Source organism: Lagopus leucura, unplaced genomic scaffold, assembly GCF_019238085.1.
Source record: "Lagopus leucura isolate 7727_CA_CO unplaced genomic scaffold, USGS_WTPT01 Super-Scaffold_100043, whole genome shotgun sequence".
In the NCBI taxonomy this organism is placed as follows: domain Eukaryota; kingdom Metazoa; phylum Chordata; class Aves; order Galliformes; family Phasianidae; genus Lagopus; species Lagopus leucura.
This window is the reverse complement of record NW_024962290.1, coordinates 2,701,807-2,715,926: the sequence shown is the minus strand read 5'-3', so window position 1 is coordinate 2,715,926 and position 14,120 is coordinate 2,701,807. Positions and strand designations below refer to the sequence as shown.

General features: G+C 49.8%; 2 protein-coding genes across 2 annotated transcripts; both read right to left on the bottom strand.

Annotated features, from left to right (window-relative positions):
* Position 1: 1 nt before the first annotated feature.
* Positions 2-6,647, bottom strand: CUNH1orf116 (chromosome unknown C1orf116 homolog). Its single transcript, XM_042884409.1, has 4 exons — positions 6,404-6,647; positions 3,868-3,994; positions 2,762-2,939; positions 2-2,422 (listed from the first exon to the last, which is right to left on the bottom strand). The coding sequence occupies exons 2-4, from the start codon at positions 3,958-3,960 to the stop codon at positions 1,182-1,184; spliced, it is 1,512 nt and encodes a 503-aa protein (XP_042740343.1). The 5' UTR covers positions 3,961-3,994; positions 6,404-6,647; the 3' UTR covers positions 2-1,181.
* A 6,505-nt stretch (positions 6,648-13,152) lies between these two features.
* YOD1 (YOD1 deubiquitinase) lies at positions 13,153-13,952 on the bottom strand. Its single transcript, XM_042884043.1, has 2 exons — positions 13,949-13,952; positions 13,153-13,853 (listed from the first exon to the last, which is right to left on the bottom strand). The coding sequence occupies exons 1-2, from the start codon at positions 13,950-13,952 to the stop codon at positions 13,153-13,155; spliced, it is 705 nt and encodes a 234-aa protein (XP_042739977.1).
* Between the last annotated feature and the right edge of the window lie 168 nt (positions 13,953-14,120).

Sequence of the window (14,120 nt, the reverse complement as noted above, 5' to 3'; positions counted from 1 at the left end):
CTCACTTTTCACCGCTATTTTATTATTATTATTATCATTTGTAATTTTGCTTCAGACACAAATCAACCAAATTATGCCCAGAGTTAAAAGTACCAGATCTGCTTTGAGAGGTACCCAATCCAGAACCCAGGAGAAAAGTTGGAGTCTGGCTGAACCCGGGCTTTGTTTCTGTTCTTAGAATCACAGAATCAGAGGTTGGAAAAGACCACCGAGATCATCCAGCCCAACGATCACCCCTGCAGCACCGCTCTTGCTCTTCTCCTGCACACCCTGAGAAAGCCAAGCACCCACCACAGCTCTACCAATTATCTCCTTGTTCTATTCCTGGGTCTCTGCACACAATATGTGAGTATTTTTAGGACAGAAGCAAGCATGTCTCTGCAAGAAAAGCAGCAATCCCTGCAGCTCCCTGCATCAGCTGTGCTTGGGCCACAGGCTTTGGGCTCAGCAACAGGAGGCAGCAGCTGCAGCAGCACCTGATCCCACTGCCCTCAGTAAAGAGACTCTCTGCCCTGCTGAAGTTCCTTCTAGTCTGCAGAAAGGGGCAGTGTGGACTCCATGGGGACGTGGGCTAGCTGGGGCTGCTCCTGGTGTGCAGATGGGCAGCATCCAGCCCCCACCCAGCGCTGAGCTCCCCAGGCCCTCGACTTATGAGTGCAAATGATTGTCAGGGAGAGGGAGTGCAGCCTAAAACGTCAGAGGAGAGACTGAGCTCTGAGTGAAGGGGTCAGAGCTCTGAAGGCAAGATATCTGGTATGTCCATTTTTCACAGCCCTTTGCCTTTCCAGAACAAATTCCCTGCTTGGAGATAGCAGCTGTTTCCTCCTGTGAGCAGAACCCTGCCATCCCCCTCGGGCACCAGCATCACAAATATCACAGAGACCCAAACCTTGTCTCTTTCTTCATCCACAGGCAGCCCCTTTTAAAACAAGCCAAACCTGCAGCTTCCCCTTCGTGACAACCCCTAAATGCATTAATGATTCTGTAGATCATGGCCCAGCCACACACTGGCTGTGTACAAAACATCCTATACAAGTGGCACTACTTTATTAGGCACAATGCCCTGAGTGACTCCACGAGCAGCAGGCCCCGTGTTTGCCCCCCGAGCTGTCCCAGCAGCAGGTGCTCATCCAGCAGAACCACGCAGGCTTGCAGGCTGTGCTCCTCGCTCTCGGCCAACGCTACTCCTTCAGCAGGCCAAGCTTCCTCAGTGCCTCACGCCGGTGCTCCTCTGTTGAACCCTTGGGGGAAATCTTCACGCTGACGCAGGAGCGGGTCGGCCGGGGGAAGCTGGGCAGCGGGTTCAATCTTTTCTTGCTGCTCTTCTCCACCTCGGTGGGCTCCTTCAGTGCAGCAAAGTCCTTCCCTGCCCCGAGGGATGCGGGCCGTGGTCTGCTGCTGCGCAGGAAGCTGGGTGCCAGCCGCTCAATGAAGGACATCTTGCCCAGCGAGCCGCTGCCCTTGACGCCTGGCTCCTTGGCCATGCAGCTGCCCAGCCCTACGCCGGAGCGCTCCAGGGTGTTGGATTTGAAGTTCATGGCCCGACCCGCCGGGGCTGTGCTCGGTGCCTCCTGGCCCTGATTGCAGGGAGGTGGCACAGGGCTGGGCTGGGTGCAGGGCTCCTGCAGGTCCTGTGGCAGCCCCAGCTTCTCCAGGGCTTCCCGCCGGGCCTTTTCTCTCTCCTTGGGGTCGTGCTGCCCTGAATTCTGCTTTTCTGCAGCAGTGTCTCCAGCAGAACCGGCGGGTGATGGCGGTGGTACCTTCACCTTCTGCCCGTGCTCCGCACCGAGCGGCACTGGGCTGGCTTTGCTGGTTCTCAGGATAATGTTTGGTGGCAGTTTTCGTGGTTTGGGGGCTGTGGGAGGCCCACGCTTGGTTTCGGGGCCCTGCGGGACCTCCTGTGCTGCTGGGTGCTCCGCTTGGCTCTGAGGAAGCGCTGCGCTCTCCTGGCCCATCTCTTGGTGTGGCAGTGATGTGGGATCGGGGTCAGCAGCCATTCCCAGGGCTGGACGGGGCCGTGTCCAACTCTCCTCTGCGTTGTCTTTTCTGGCATCTGAGCCATTGCTTTGTGACTGCTCTGTATGGCTCTCCTGGTTGTCCTGGAAGGGAGCTGGAGGTGGGATGATCAGGGATCTCACCTCTCTTCTCACGTTACCTTGGCCAAGCCTGCCCTCCTTGCCCATCTCCTGTGGAGATTTACCCAGTGGCACTGGGTCCTGCATGGTGTGCGCATCTGTTTTGCCATCAGCTCTGTTTGCTCTTTGTGCATTTGCTGCAGTGATGTTCCTAGGAAGGCTGTGGTAGCCTGGGCTTGGTGCCATTGCTGGAGCTGAGCTTGGGAAGCTAGAGGAGCCCTCGGTGCCCTTCTGGTCGGCTGCATGCTGCTGAGCTGACCTTTCAGGAGGATCCCTCTTCTCCAAATCTAGGCAGAGAGAGATGAGAAATCATGCACTGTGCTGCACATGCACACAGGATATCTTACCATTTACACAACGCTTCTTCATGTCTGGTGATGACAAGCAGAGAAGCTCTGCCTAGCAGTTCTGTTTGCCACATATCCAGCACTTGGGAGAACGCAGCTGGTGCCCTACATATCCCACCACACACAGCCTCCTCTCACCCATGGAGTGATAAAAGCCATCTGGCTTTTGCTTACCAAATTAATAAAACTGGGGCAACGCTCCCTCCCTGCCTGCCAAGGAAACTCACTCCAGTGTGGAAATCCTTTGCAAACAGGGCTGGAGTCCAATTCCCAGCTTACCCTGGGGAGCAGAGTCTCTCTTCAGCCGTGCCCTGGGCAGCTGGGAGGCCTCTGCATAGTCAGTCTCATCAGTTGAAACCCCACTATCTGCTTCTGCATCCAATGAGCCAATGGTTTCTTCTAAGAACATCAAGCACTCCTTCTCTTCCACAGATAAATAGTCATAGCTGTTATCACTCTGAGAAAAGAAGGGAAAAAAAAGTACTGATAGGAACTGCAGTGCGCTTTTATTCATCTGGGGGTGGCAGTGTCTCTCCTTGTTCTCCCACTGACATCGCAGCTTTGAAAGGGACACAGCGAGATCCTGTTTAATTTTTGTTGCATTTCGAGCATCGCGAGATACGATCACTGTGGAAGTGCCAAGTCAAAGTGCAACATGTAATACACATCATTAAAAAGCTGAAGTGCAGGAAAGGATGGAGCATGTGTCAGATCAACAACCATGGGGGAGAAATTGTTCCAGGTGGAGTTGTTTTGCAAAGAGGCGCCTTCCCAAGCCTTGCACCATGCAATACTGCAACCAGTTTGTCCATCCCTAATAAATTTTAGAGGGTTTGGTTCTGGTTTGCAGTACATCAAATGGAAAACCTGCCCAGGACTGAGCTCTGTCCTAGCACATATCAATTATGCTCCAAGTCAGACAGGATGTAATTAAGCCATCAATCTTGGAATCAGTGTTTGGAGACAAACAAGTTTTAAGGAACAGATAATGAAAAATTGCACATCTACACCCATTGTCCCAGCTCATCTCCACCTTAACTCCTAAACCCATCTCTTGTCAGCCAGGGAGGAGTACAGCTTGATGCCTTCTCCAGGTGCAGTCACCCTCGTTGGAGCCACTGTGACCCAGTTATCCTACTGGTGCTGGGACAACCTGCCCTGCCCCTGGGCTGTGCCAAGGGCTCCCGCAGTTTGGTGTTATTCCCTGAAGAAATCAAGCAGTGAACTTGATCGCTGCTGTGTAGGTGTGAGAGATCGTGAGCGTTTTGGGGTCAGGATCCGTGAGGTCCTTGTGCTGCCACAGCAGTTTTGAGCAGGAATCCAACCGAAATCTCATGCTGAAGGGAGTGAGCCATGTCTGGGCTGAGCGCAATGGGACGACTTACCTGCTGCGAGTGGTTGGAGGCTGTGCTGACCATGCTGTCACAGCTGTCTGAGTTGCAGGCAGCCATGCCCAGCCCCAGGTCCTTCCCAGGCATGTCACGGGCTGTGGTGCGGGCTGGGACAGCACGGCTGGAGCAGGAGAGAGGAGATGTGTTAGGCTGCAGGGCTGCTGCGTGCAAATGTGCGTGCTCTTAGGCTGCTCCTAGCAAGGAGAAGGCATTTTTGAAAGCACCTTTGGAAACGATTTGTTTTTTTTTCCAAATGTATTAGAAATGGAGTAAGGCCTGGAGAACCTATCCCATAAGGAGGGTGACGATTTAATCACCCTGGAGATGTGGTTCCTGAGCAAAGGAAGGAGCTGCAAGTCTGCAGCAGGCATGCACACTGACTGGTTGCAATTGAGGAGAACTGGCAGAGCTGTTCCACCCTAAGCTGAGAGCCCTGCCTATGGCTGGTAGCACCTCCACACCCACCCAGTGCCCACTGAACAACGAGTAGCTCTTGAGGTTTCTACATGCAAGACCATTCTGGGGCAGGGACCCCAGGATCCCATGCAGGTCAGTTACACTCACAGCATGCACAGCAAACAGAGCTTCACCCCTGGGAGAAAAGACGAAGCAGCCTACAGAAGCCATAATTACTTGTATCTATAAAGCATTAATTAAAAAGGTACTGACACCACCAATTACGTGCTTTCTTTGCTTGCACCGCCCATTCTTTGGGAGATGAGAGCAGGGCTGCAGAGCACAGCAAACAAACGCCCTCCCCAACACACACAGGCCCACGCAGGAGCAGTTGTTTGTGGGCAGACAGAGGAGCTCTTTGTGCTGCAACCTGGCCACAGGAGCACACTGCTGCTTTTCTTGTTAGAAGGATCAGGGAATTAGATCTGGTGATAAGCGAGCAGATCTGGCTGCTCATTAAGACAGTCAGACCCTGAAAGAATTCTTTTGTAATTGCAATATGCCACAGAAATCAGATTTCACCGCCCACAACCTGGAAGATCCAATGCTTCCACTCAGGAGTAACCTAATGCTTCAGGTTGGGTTTTGCAGTATTTACTGCCCAAATTACAGCTGAGGAAGCAGAGTTTTTGGAGCAGAACTACCCCCAGTTCTTTGAGTTTGGAGAAGCTTATAGCCAGAGCTGTTAGCTCTTGGGAAGCACAGGCTGGGGCTGGGGATTTTCAGCCTTCCCAAGCTGTGTAACTTTGCTGCAAACACCATTTGCAACGTGAAACATAAATCTGCTTCCAGGCAGCAAGAACCTATTGCCTGCTGGATGGGGACCCACAGGATTGCTGTAATGTTCTGCACTGCTTCCTACCCACTGCACAGACCCGAGGGAGCAAAACAGGGAAGCGAAAGTCTTGCTTGAACTTGATGCAGGAGCAGCATCCTCTGCGCAATGCCACAACTGCAAAGCAGGCAGACCCGAGCAGGGGCAGCCACATGGGGGTCTCCAAGCTGATTCCTGGTGGTCAGCACGTTGGGAGAAATGATCTGAGCAGCCCTCTCCTTCAAACAGTGTGAGCGGGAGGAGGCAAAGTTCAGCAGGGAGCGTCAGGAGCTGCGCAGGAACAAGGGGCTCATTCTGCTGTGTGCTGTTCTCAGAGGAGATTACGGTTCTGAAACATTCATCCGATTCAGGAGAAGGAAAGAGGAAACCAGCCTTGAAAAATGTCAGTTTTATGGTTCAGAAGGATTTTGCAGTTCGCTCCTTGCAAAAAAAACAACAGGTCGGCCACAAACTAAATGAGTGTTTAAAGTAAATTAAAAGGATACTTGAAAAGCTGTTTCTCAATCATGTGTTCTCCCACTAAAAGGGTTTTCCGAGAGGCCACTTTTTATTTGAAACACAAAACTCGCTGGGGCAGCTTTTGCAACATCTGCTGTAACTGTCCTCTGCAAAGCTTGTCGAGCCCTCAGACATCAAAGAACTGCTGGGTAGCAATTAATGCTAATTGCTTTATTTGAAGAGGCTACTTTCTTCTAATCCCAGCGCGACTACCAGAGCTCTATCGCAGCTCTCCAGCAGTGTTCACCAATGTCAGTGCTTTTTGCAGCTGTACTCTGATGCCCTACACCCACAAGTGCCCCATCCTAAACACAGAGAGCATGAGGAAACAGAGCACACGCAGCTCCTGGCCTCTCCGTGCAGTGAGACAGATCCCAGCCCAGGGTGACCGAAGGCGATGGCGCAGTTCTCCAGTTCCTCCTCTTTAAACAAATAGGGCGCACATTTCAGTTTCAAGAGCTGAGTTTGCTGTTCCAATAACGAGTTTTACGGGTGTCCCACAGCTCTCCAGCACCCCCTTCCCCCCCCCCCCCCCCCCCCCCCCCAGTCCCCATCCTGGTGCCACTTGGTGCATCAGCTCTGCCATTCTTTCTCCTTCCAAAGCAAAGTCCCCAACGTGAAGGCACCGCAGCCCCGTGCTCCAGGCAGAGGCACTCAGCTCTTCACCACAACCACATTCAGCAGGAAAAGCAGAGAGAGCAGAGAGCAGGAAAGAATAAAGATTTTTTGCTCTATTTTTACCAGGATGTCCGACGTCCCCCGCTGCCCAAATCCTCGTCCTGGTCACGTCTATCCCAGCACGTCTTTGCTTTTCTGTGCTAACCAAACACGGGCAGGTTACACATTAACTCCCAGCACTGATAAGGCTGTGCAGGGCACAGGCAGCAGCCCGCCCGTCACCTGCAGCACAGCCAAACCACGCTCATCCCAACCCGAGCACAGGGAGCTCCTTCCTGCAGCTGGGCTGGGGTCAGGGTGCAGCACAGCCCCTGCTCTGCCGGGTGTGCAGCTCTGCACAGGGTGCCCGGGGGGGGGGCAGAGCCCAGCGAGCGGCTGCGGGCTCCCGGCACCACCCAGCACCCTCCCTTCCTGGCCTCAGCACGGGTTTCACTGGAGACTCCTTAATCCGACATCCTGTTCTGCAGCATAGTTGCTTGCTGACATCTGGAGGCCCTGACCAAAACGCCCTTTTGGCAGTGATTAAGCCCTCCGCCGGGTGTTGGCGCTGGGTGCTGCGTTGCCGCACAGCAGGTTTCTTCTCTTCTGTGGTTTGGGGCATTGGGTGCCTCAGCTTGGGGCAAGAGCTGGTTTCTTCACAGCTCTGAGCATACAGATTGTTGCCGGAACAGAATGAGGCTCATGTACCACCAAAGCTTTCCCTGATATCGTGTTTTCCCACTGTACACTTTACGGGGATTCTTTCGTAGAAGGAAAGGGGAGAGCCAGGAAAACGGCAGATATCTCAGCAGAAACCCTGCAGGGAGATTCCAGCCATCATTCAGGTTCTCATGCTTTCATGATTTTTTTTTTATAAATAATGTGTTGCAATATGTGCCCTGCTACACAGAACAGGGAAGTGGAAACATGGGTTATTTCAAGCTGCAGAAGGATGAAGGGAAAGCGGATGAGTGGGGAGCACAGAGCTGCCCAGCAGTGCTGGCAAGCCACAGCTGTGCCCTGTTACAAAAGGGCCATGTGGGCTGAGGAGCAAATCACAGCAGATTGGGAAACTGGAGAGTGTGGGGAGTCCTGTGCCAGTGCTGTCCTCCTGTAATCACACAGCAAAGGTAAGAGATGCGAACGTGGTGCTTTCAGTGCAGCTGTTGCATTACTGGAGCAGTGCAGCAGCCTGGGATTGTGGAGCTTAGTGCTTCTGGATGCACTCACTGGCACAGCGCTGGGTGGTGCAGTGGTTTGAGCAGCCTGGTTTGTGATGCTTTTTGTCTAGTTGCCTTTGGTTCTGAGTCTGCTTAGAACATGGAAGCATGGCAAAACCAGATATGTTTTGTTACATACATGGAAACACAGAGAACTGAACAAGCACTCCTGATGGAGAGGCCGTGTGCTGGGAGCACCGTGCTGACAGCACTGGGACCCAAACCCACGCCATACAATCTATAGAGCTTGCTGCCTGAAAGGCTCTCTGTAGATCACAGAAAACATCCTGTTCCATTAAGAGAAGTCTTGAGCTGCTGAGAGCTGACTTCTGTACAGCACGGATGCCTGGAATGAACCTGTTCCTTTTCTACACTCTTCCTCTGACAAACAAAACCAGCTGCTACTCAAAATAAAGCGTGATTTCACGTACGTGGTATGAAGTCTATGCAAATAGTCAAGTGATGCAAAGAAAACTCTCCAGAATGCTGCGAAAGGTCTTTGGCATGCTAACAGGCACCTCATGCCTCGCCCTCTGCACAAACAGCAGAGTGTGGGTGATTCAGGTCTGGCATGGAGGAACTGCATCCACACAGATCAGGCACTGCTGACATAATGACCTGGGTTTGGCTGCAGGGCTGCTGGACCCTCCCCTCACACCGAGCTGTATGTATGAGAGCTGACAAACTAATTATGGAAGAGATTGGGTAATCCTCTGGCTTAGAGAAATAAGGAGGTCTCAGTATGGCTGTGAACTGAGAAGGATCCCAATTTATTTTCTCCAATTCAGAGAAAAGAGGTAGAGATCTCCATGGCTTGCTTAGCATTAACCCTACAAACGAGGAGGCAGCTCTGGCTCTGCAATGCAGTTCCCAGCACTTTCCCCAAGGTACTGATTAAAAATAATCCACAAGAGCACTGCAGTCCTGGCCAACCTGATTTTGCTAACCCTCCTATTGCATTGCTCTGTTACAAAAACCCATCTGCTGCTCACACTCAGAGGAGTGAAATCTCGATTTGAGCAAACTGAAAGGAACTTCATTCTGCTCCATCCGGCGCAGAGTGAAACCTGATGGTGGTTGTAAGACTGAAGGCGCAGCTTCATTTACAACCCAGGCAGACATTTAATTTGTATGACCAAGAGCTGCAATTTTCCTTAAAGCAAGCTGAAAATGTGGTGTTCCTCTTATGAAAGATATTCCCTGCTGGGACAGGGCTGAGCTGAGCTTGGTGCAGGGCTGGCTGGCCCATGGGCACGTGGCATAGCGTGCAAGGCAGTCAGCAGAGTTCTGCTGAGATCAGATGTTGCCTTCATTGCTGCCTGTCCCCTCACTCCTGCTTCCTCTGTGACAGAGCAAACAATGCTGGGAGGTCAGACGTGGTCGGAGCGATGGCTGCTGTGTTCCTTTGCTGTAAGTGCAGCTTCTGGAGGGCTCTGTTGGCTGTGTCTGAGCACAACTGTTGCACTGTTGTGTATTTGAGCAGGTTGCTGTTGAAAAACTGGGGTGGGAATAGGACATTCCTCTGCAGGTGCCACAAGGGAACAGGAGGTGCAGTGTGAGTTCTGACCCTGCACCACACAGCGAGGTGCTCCTTCCTTCTGCCCACTATTTCTTCCTGCAGACTTGTCCAGAACCAAGGAATCACACACCAACTCATGCTCTATCAGCTCTATCAGGAGAATTTTGCTTTTCCCCTTTCTCTCAAAGTCATATGAGGAATTAAGCACTTATTAAAGGCATGGAAAAGTAACTGCTTCGCAAACTGAAGTTGCCATGCCATTATCCCAGCAAGCCACAGCTATAGCTGGGGAAATACAGACTTAGGCTGATTTCCTCCTAATATTGCCCATGTAGGCAATTGCTTCCATGAAATGGACAGGATGTTACTTAAACAGAGAAGTCCGAATGTCTGTTTAATGACTTGTACATCTAAATGCAAGAGTGTAAACCTCTTTGGTCACTCCTCTTGATGCCAGAGTACATCAGGGAGGTATTTTACTATTTTGAAAGCATAAAATTCTATTGCTGAAGATGTGATTTTGTATTTTTATATATTATGTGGCTGGAAAAGTTGAAAGTGAAGATTTGTCCTCAAAGGGCTGTGGGACAGAGCCCTTCTTGATATGGTCATCCCTTAGTACCAAAGGGAAAAGTGAATGAGACAGAGAGGAAAGCAGATGTAAATTACTCAAAGATTGTGCTACAGATGTGAAGGCTGTAAAAAATGCACTGGTGGAACAACAGTGAATAGAGCAAAAACCTGGCATTCAAGAGCTGAGGCAGAGACTACACTAAACAAGGGTGCATGCATCAGTCATGTTTATTGGTGCATCGACAATTTTTGCAGTTCAAGTGACGTGTTTAAGGAAATATATCATTCCAAATGGTCTGCACTGATGGTACATGAAGTGGAAGGCTGTATTACAGTGGTAATTAAGACTTGAGAATCACTTGCTAACACCATTTGCTCTGCTGCTGACATAGCGAAGTCCGCGCTCGGTATCTGCTGAGCACATAAATTCAGACCAACTTTTAAAGTGCTGTTAAATCCATGAGATGTGCATCTCTTCCTACAATGCAGTGTTTGTAAAAGGCCACGTGATGCAGGTGTCAGGCTCTTCTTATTTAAGGAAGGATTTTAGTGCTGGTGAAGTGGCCAGCAGGCACTGGGAAACTGAAGTTCTTCACTTAACTGACATCTAATACAGGCAAGGAAGCCAAGATGAACAATGCAGCTTCTACCAAGCCCACCTCTGAAGTAAGAATTTCATTTTCCAGGGCCTGAGTAACTGCTGACCTCTGTGCTGAAGCGTTCAGTGAGGAAATTGGTGTTTAATTTCAACCTGGATGGGAATAAGTGGCATTGCTAAGGACACACACCCATAGCTTACAGGCTGCCTGCCTCCACCTGAGCCCACAACACATCTATTCTAAAATATCTGTAACAACAGTTCAGTGCAAACGTATCAGCGACGCTCAGAAATTCACCCCACTGCTGCCAGGATCCCATTTTTGTGGTACTGCCACAGCTGCATCATTAAGGGCAGATAAACACTGCTAAAAAGATGTTAAAAAATCATCCTGATGTTCCATTCTTTTACAACTCCCCATTCTAACGCAGCTCAGGAGCTCCTCCAGCTCTGTCCACATCCCCACTTATTTGCTCTTTGAAACAGTTTGTCAGCACACGATAACATCAACGTTTACAAACACAAATTACAGCTGTCCCGTTGATATTTTGTAAACCAAAGGGATTTTATTTTCTAGGCAACTCAATAAAACACCCAAGCGGTGACTCTGAGGCATCTCCCTCGCATGGAACTCCTGCTCTGTTAGTGGATTTGCTATGCAGACACGATAAAGCAAAGCTAAACACTCCAGGTTCAATACAACTAATTTTAAGTTTAAAAATACTGCAACTGAGAAGTAATTCCCCAAAAGTATTTGGACAGGCTTTTGGAAATCCACCCAAGATACAAAGCTAAAAAAATCCCAAGTGTTGCTCCCAAAAGTCCACGCCGTTGCAAACGTGGCAGACAATAAATATGTATCTTCCTCTTTGACAGCACTTTTGTTTCAAAGACACCCAAAGTACACCTCTCTGAGGTAGGTATTGTCCATGTCACAGATGGCAAACGGTGAGGAACAGCTCCTCGTCCCAGGCACCTCACCTCTTCAGTGTGAAAGCTGAGAACATGATTTAGGGTTGATATTCTCTTGGTCTCATTCCTAGACAGCATTTTGTCTCAAGTCGTATCAGTGTCATCTTCAAGTTCCCTCTTTAGGTTCGTAAGCTTCTCGAGGGCTGTTGGTAATGATTTGTTTTTTTCTCATGATGGATGAAAAGCAAAGTTGTGGTTTAACACTGGAAGCAAAGTGGTTTTCTATTGGAAACTCCCAACAGTGTGAACACGTATTTTAATACTGAGATAAAATGAAAACTGGTCCATAGTGCTTTTGGCAATTCTATTCTTTATCCTTAATTATTCTTGCCTCCATTTAGCAAAGCACTCACACAATTTCGCTCCGTTTCCTGCGAGATCCCCTCAGCATTTCAAAGTCCAATTCAGCTGAGAACCTCAATTTGCTGCTTACAGAAAACGGGATTTTCTCAGCAGGAGTTCAGCTACTTGCCTCAATGAGCAGAGGCCTTTAAAACTAAGATTGATTCCATTTGGAAAGCAGGTTTGTTTCTGCCTCAAACTGAAGATGCACGTTCCTGCTCTCCATTTGTAGAAGAGCAAGAGAGGTAATTGGAAACAGAGTGATAGAAGGCTAAGAACGTTGTAAAATTCCTTAAAACAAATGTGTATTACAGGCATTACAAAGGAAAAAATAAATCCCCTTCAGTACTACGCACCTCTACAGCACCTTTTAAAAGTCCTCAAAGCACTTACTGTTAAGCTCACAGCTTTGCTGCGAGGTAAGATTGATGAAATCAAATCCACCTTCCCTGATTCTGAGCAGAGTGAGAAGTAGGGCGTTTCACCCAGCTTGTTTTGTTCTGACAGTTCAACTGCATCCTTCATTATCCGAATTAAAGTCTTGCTCCTCGACAGTCATCGCTGACAAATCAAACACATTAAGGCAGAATGCAGATGAAGAAACCTCAGGCCTCCCTTCCGGATTTACTACTCCGTCCTTCTAAAAAGGGTAAGACTTCTTACCAGCAAAAACAACTGAGAACTATACCTTAAAGTGCTCATTTACAGTATTTGGAATCTGCTACAGCTTAGTAACACTGTGGCCGTGAGATCAGCTACAGCCAAATGAAGACCATTCCAATGTATTAGACAGATGCAAATTAAGATACTTCCCTAATTACTGTATTTTCCTCCTGCCAGAAGTTGAGATATTAAGAAGAACCCAAGTATTCCCAGTAACATGCCTATGTTCCGATGCAGTGTAAACACCAAGGGGCTGATAGTTATTTTCCAAGCAACTAAAAACTACCTATGGAGGATTAATAAGTTTAATTCAACACTTAACCACCTACTCGTTACTTTTAAGAAGGCTATCTTAAAGCTTAAAGGCCACTTCTTCCTCTAAAGCCGTGACTTCACACAAACAATACATTCTACTTCTGATAGTAACATAGTGGAGGGCAGCTTTAGGGATGCTCTTTCCACCAAAAGCTGTGCACCCTATGAGCAGCAGCAGGGCTGCTTCCATGCACAGAGTCTATTTTTTTTAGTATAAATAGTGCTGATACACACATTTCCTAAACCCTTAATTTAATTACCCTGAAAACATAATACTAATAGATTAATACAGTAATTTAGAGGCTCGCTTTTTACACTAGTATTGAACAAGCCTGGTTCTGTATGGCCACTCAGAGCACACACACAAAGAGAAGATTATTTCAGAAATCAGGTTTTAGCTGCCAGTGTATTTCACCTGCCAAATGACTCTAAATTAGCATGCGAGAAGACAACCTATTTCAGATCAGTTGGAAAAGTCACTAACCCCACAAACCTGTGCATCCTGGCCATCGTTTATACGCTTTTCAAGCTCTGTGAACGGAATTTTGTGATTACATACAGCTTATCTGGAAATCCGGAATTTGATTCCGGATGAGTGAGGTAGTAGATGTAACCATCCTCATGCAGGTTGTCACACCTCCCCAAAGTTGGTGTGTCCCGTCTCCTTGGCGTGTTCTCTGGCTTCCACTTGTCCCGTCAGTCCCTTCTGGCACACCATGCACCTCAGCATGAAGCGATTCACGTCAGTGAACTGCCTCTTCCGTCTGGCTTCGTCTGCTAGCTCCAAGGCTTGTGCGAGAACAACATCATCAGAAGTAGAGAAAATGGTCTGGGGAGGAACGTCCGAGTCGGGGATTTTACGCTCGAGCGGATCGTAATGAATCCCATCGTAGATCAACAGGACCCGCTTGGTGTACCCGGCATCCTCCCCAAAACGATCGATTCTGACTGTCTGCGTGTCCACCACACAGATTTCACACTGATAAAACTTGGATAAAATGGAAACCTCGATGGCTCCCCCCCAGGTTTCCTCCCTCCGGATCCAGTCGCAGTATTCCCTGTTGGTTTTCCCCAGCACTGCTTCACAATACGCCTCGGGGTCGCTGGCTACGATCTGTGCGATGAGGCTGCGCATCTCCGGGGCACAGCCGGGGTCGTACACACCTCCCTCCACCACGTAGTACACGCTGGTGAACAGACACGAGTTATCAGCTGGTACCACCCTCCTGGCCAGCACGGGGACCGCTTCCCTCACCGCCATCATCCTCTTGGCCACGACCGGAGAGCCGGCGCTGGGCTTAGACGTGTCCTCCTCCACGATGAGCGTGTCTCCTGTCAGACAGAGGGGAGAGCTGAGCGCACAGATCGGCACAGAACCGAATCCCTAAGGTCTGAAAGGAACCGACAGCTCACGCCCAACCACCGACCCATCCCTGCGGTTCTCGAGCACCTCCAGGGCGGGGACCCCGCAGCCTCAACCGGCGCTCCGCTCCAACCCCCCCTGGCCCGGCGCGCTGGGTCACAGCCTCGTTTAATTAAGCTAATTGCAGCCCGCGGGGCAGCGGGATCATAAAGCGCAGGCGCTGCCGCCCAGCAGGC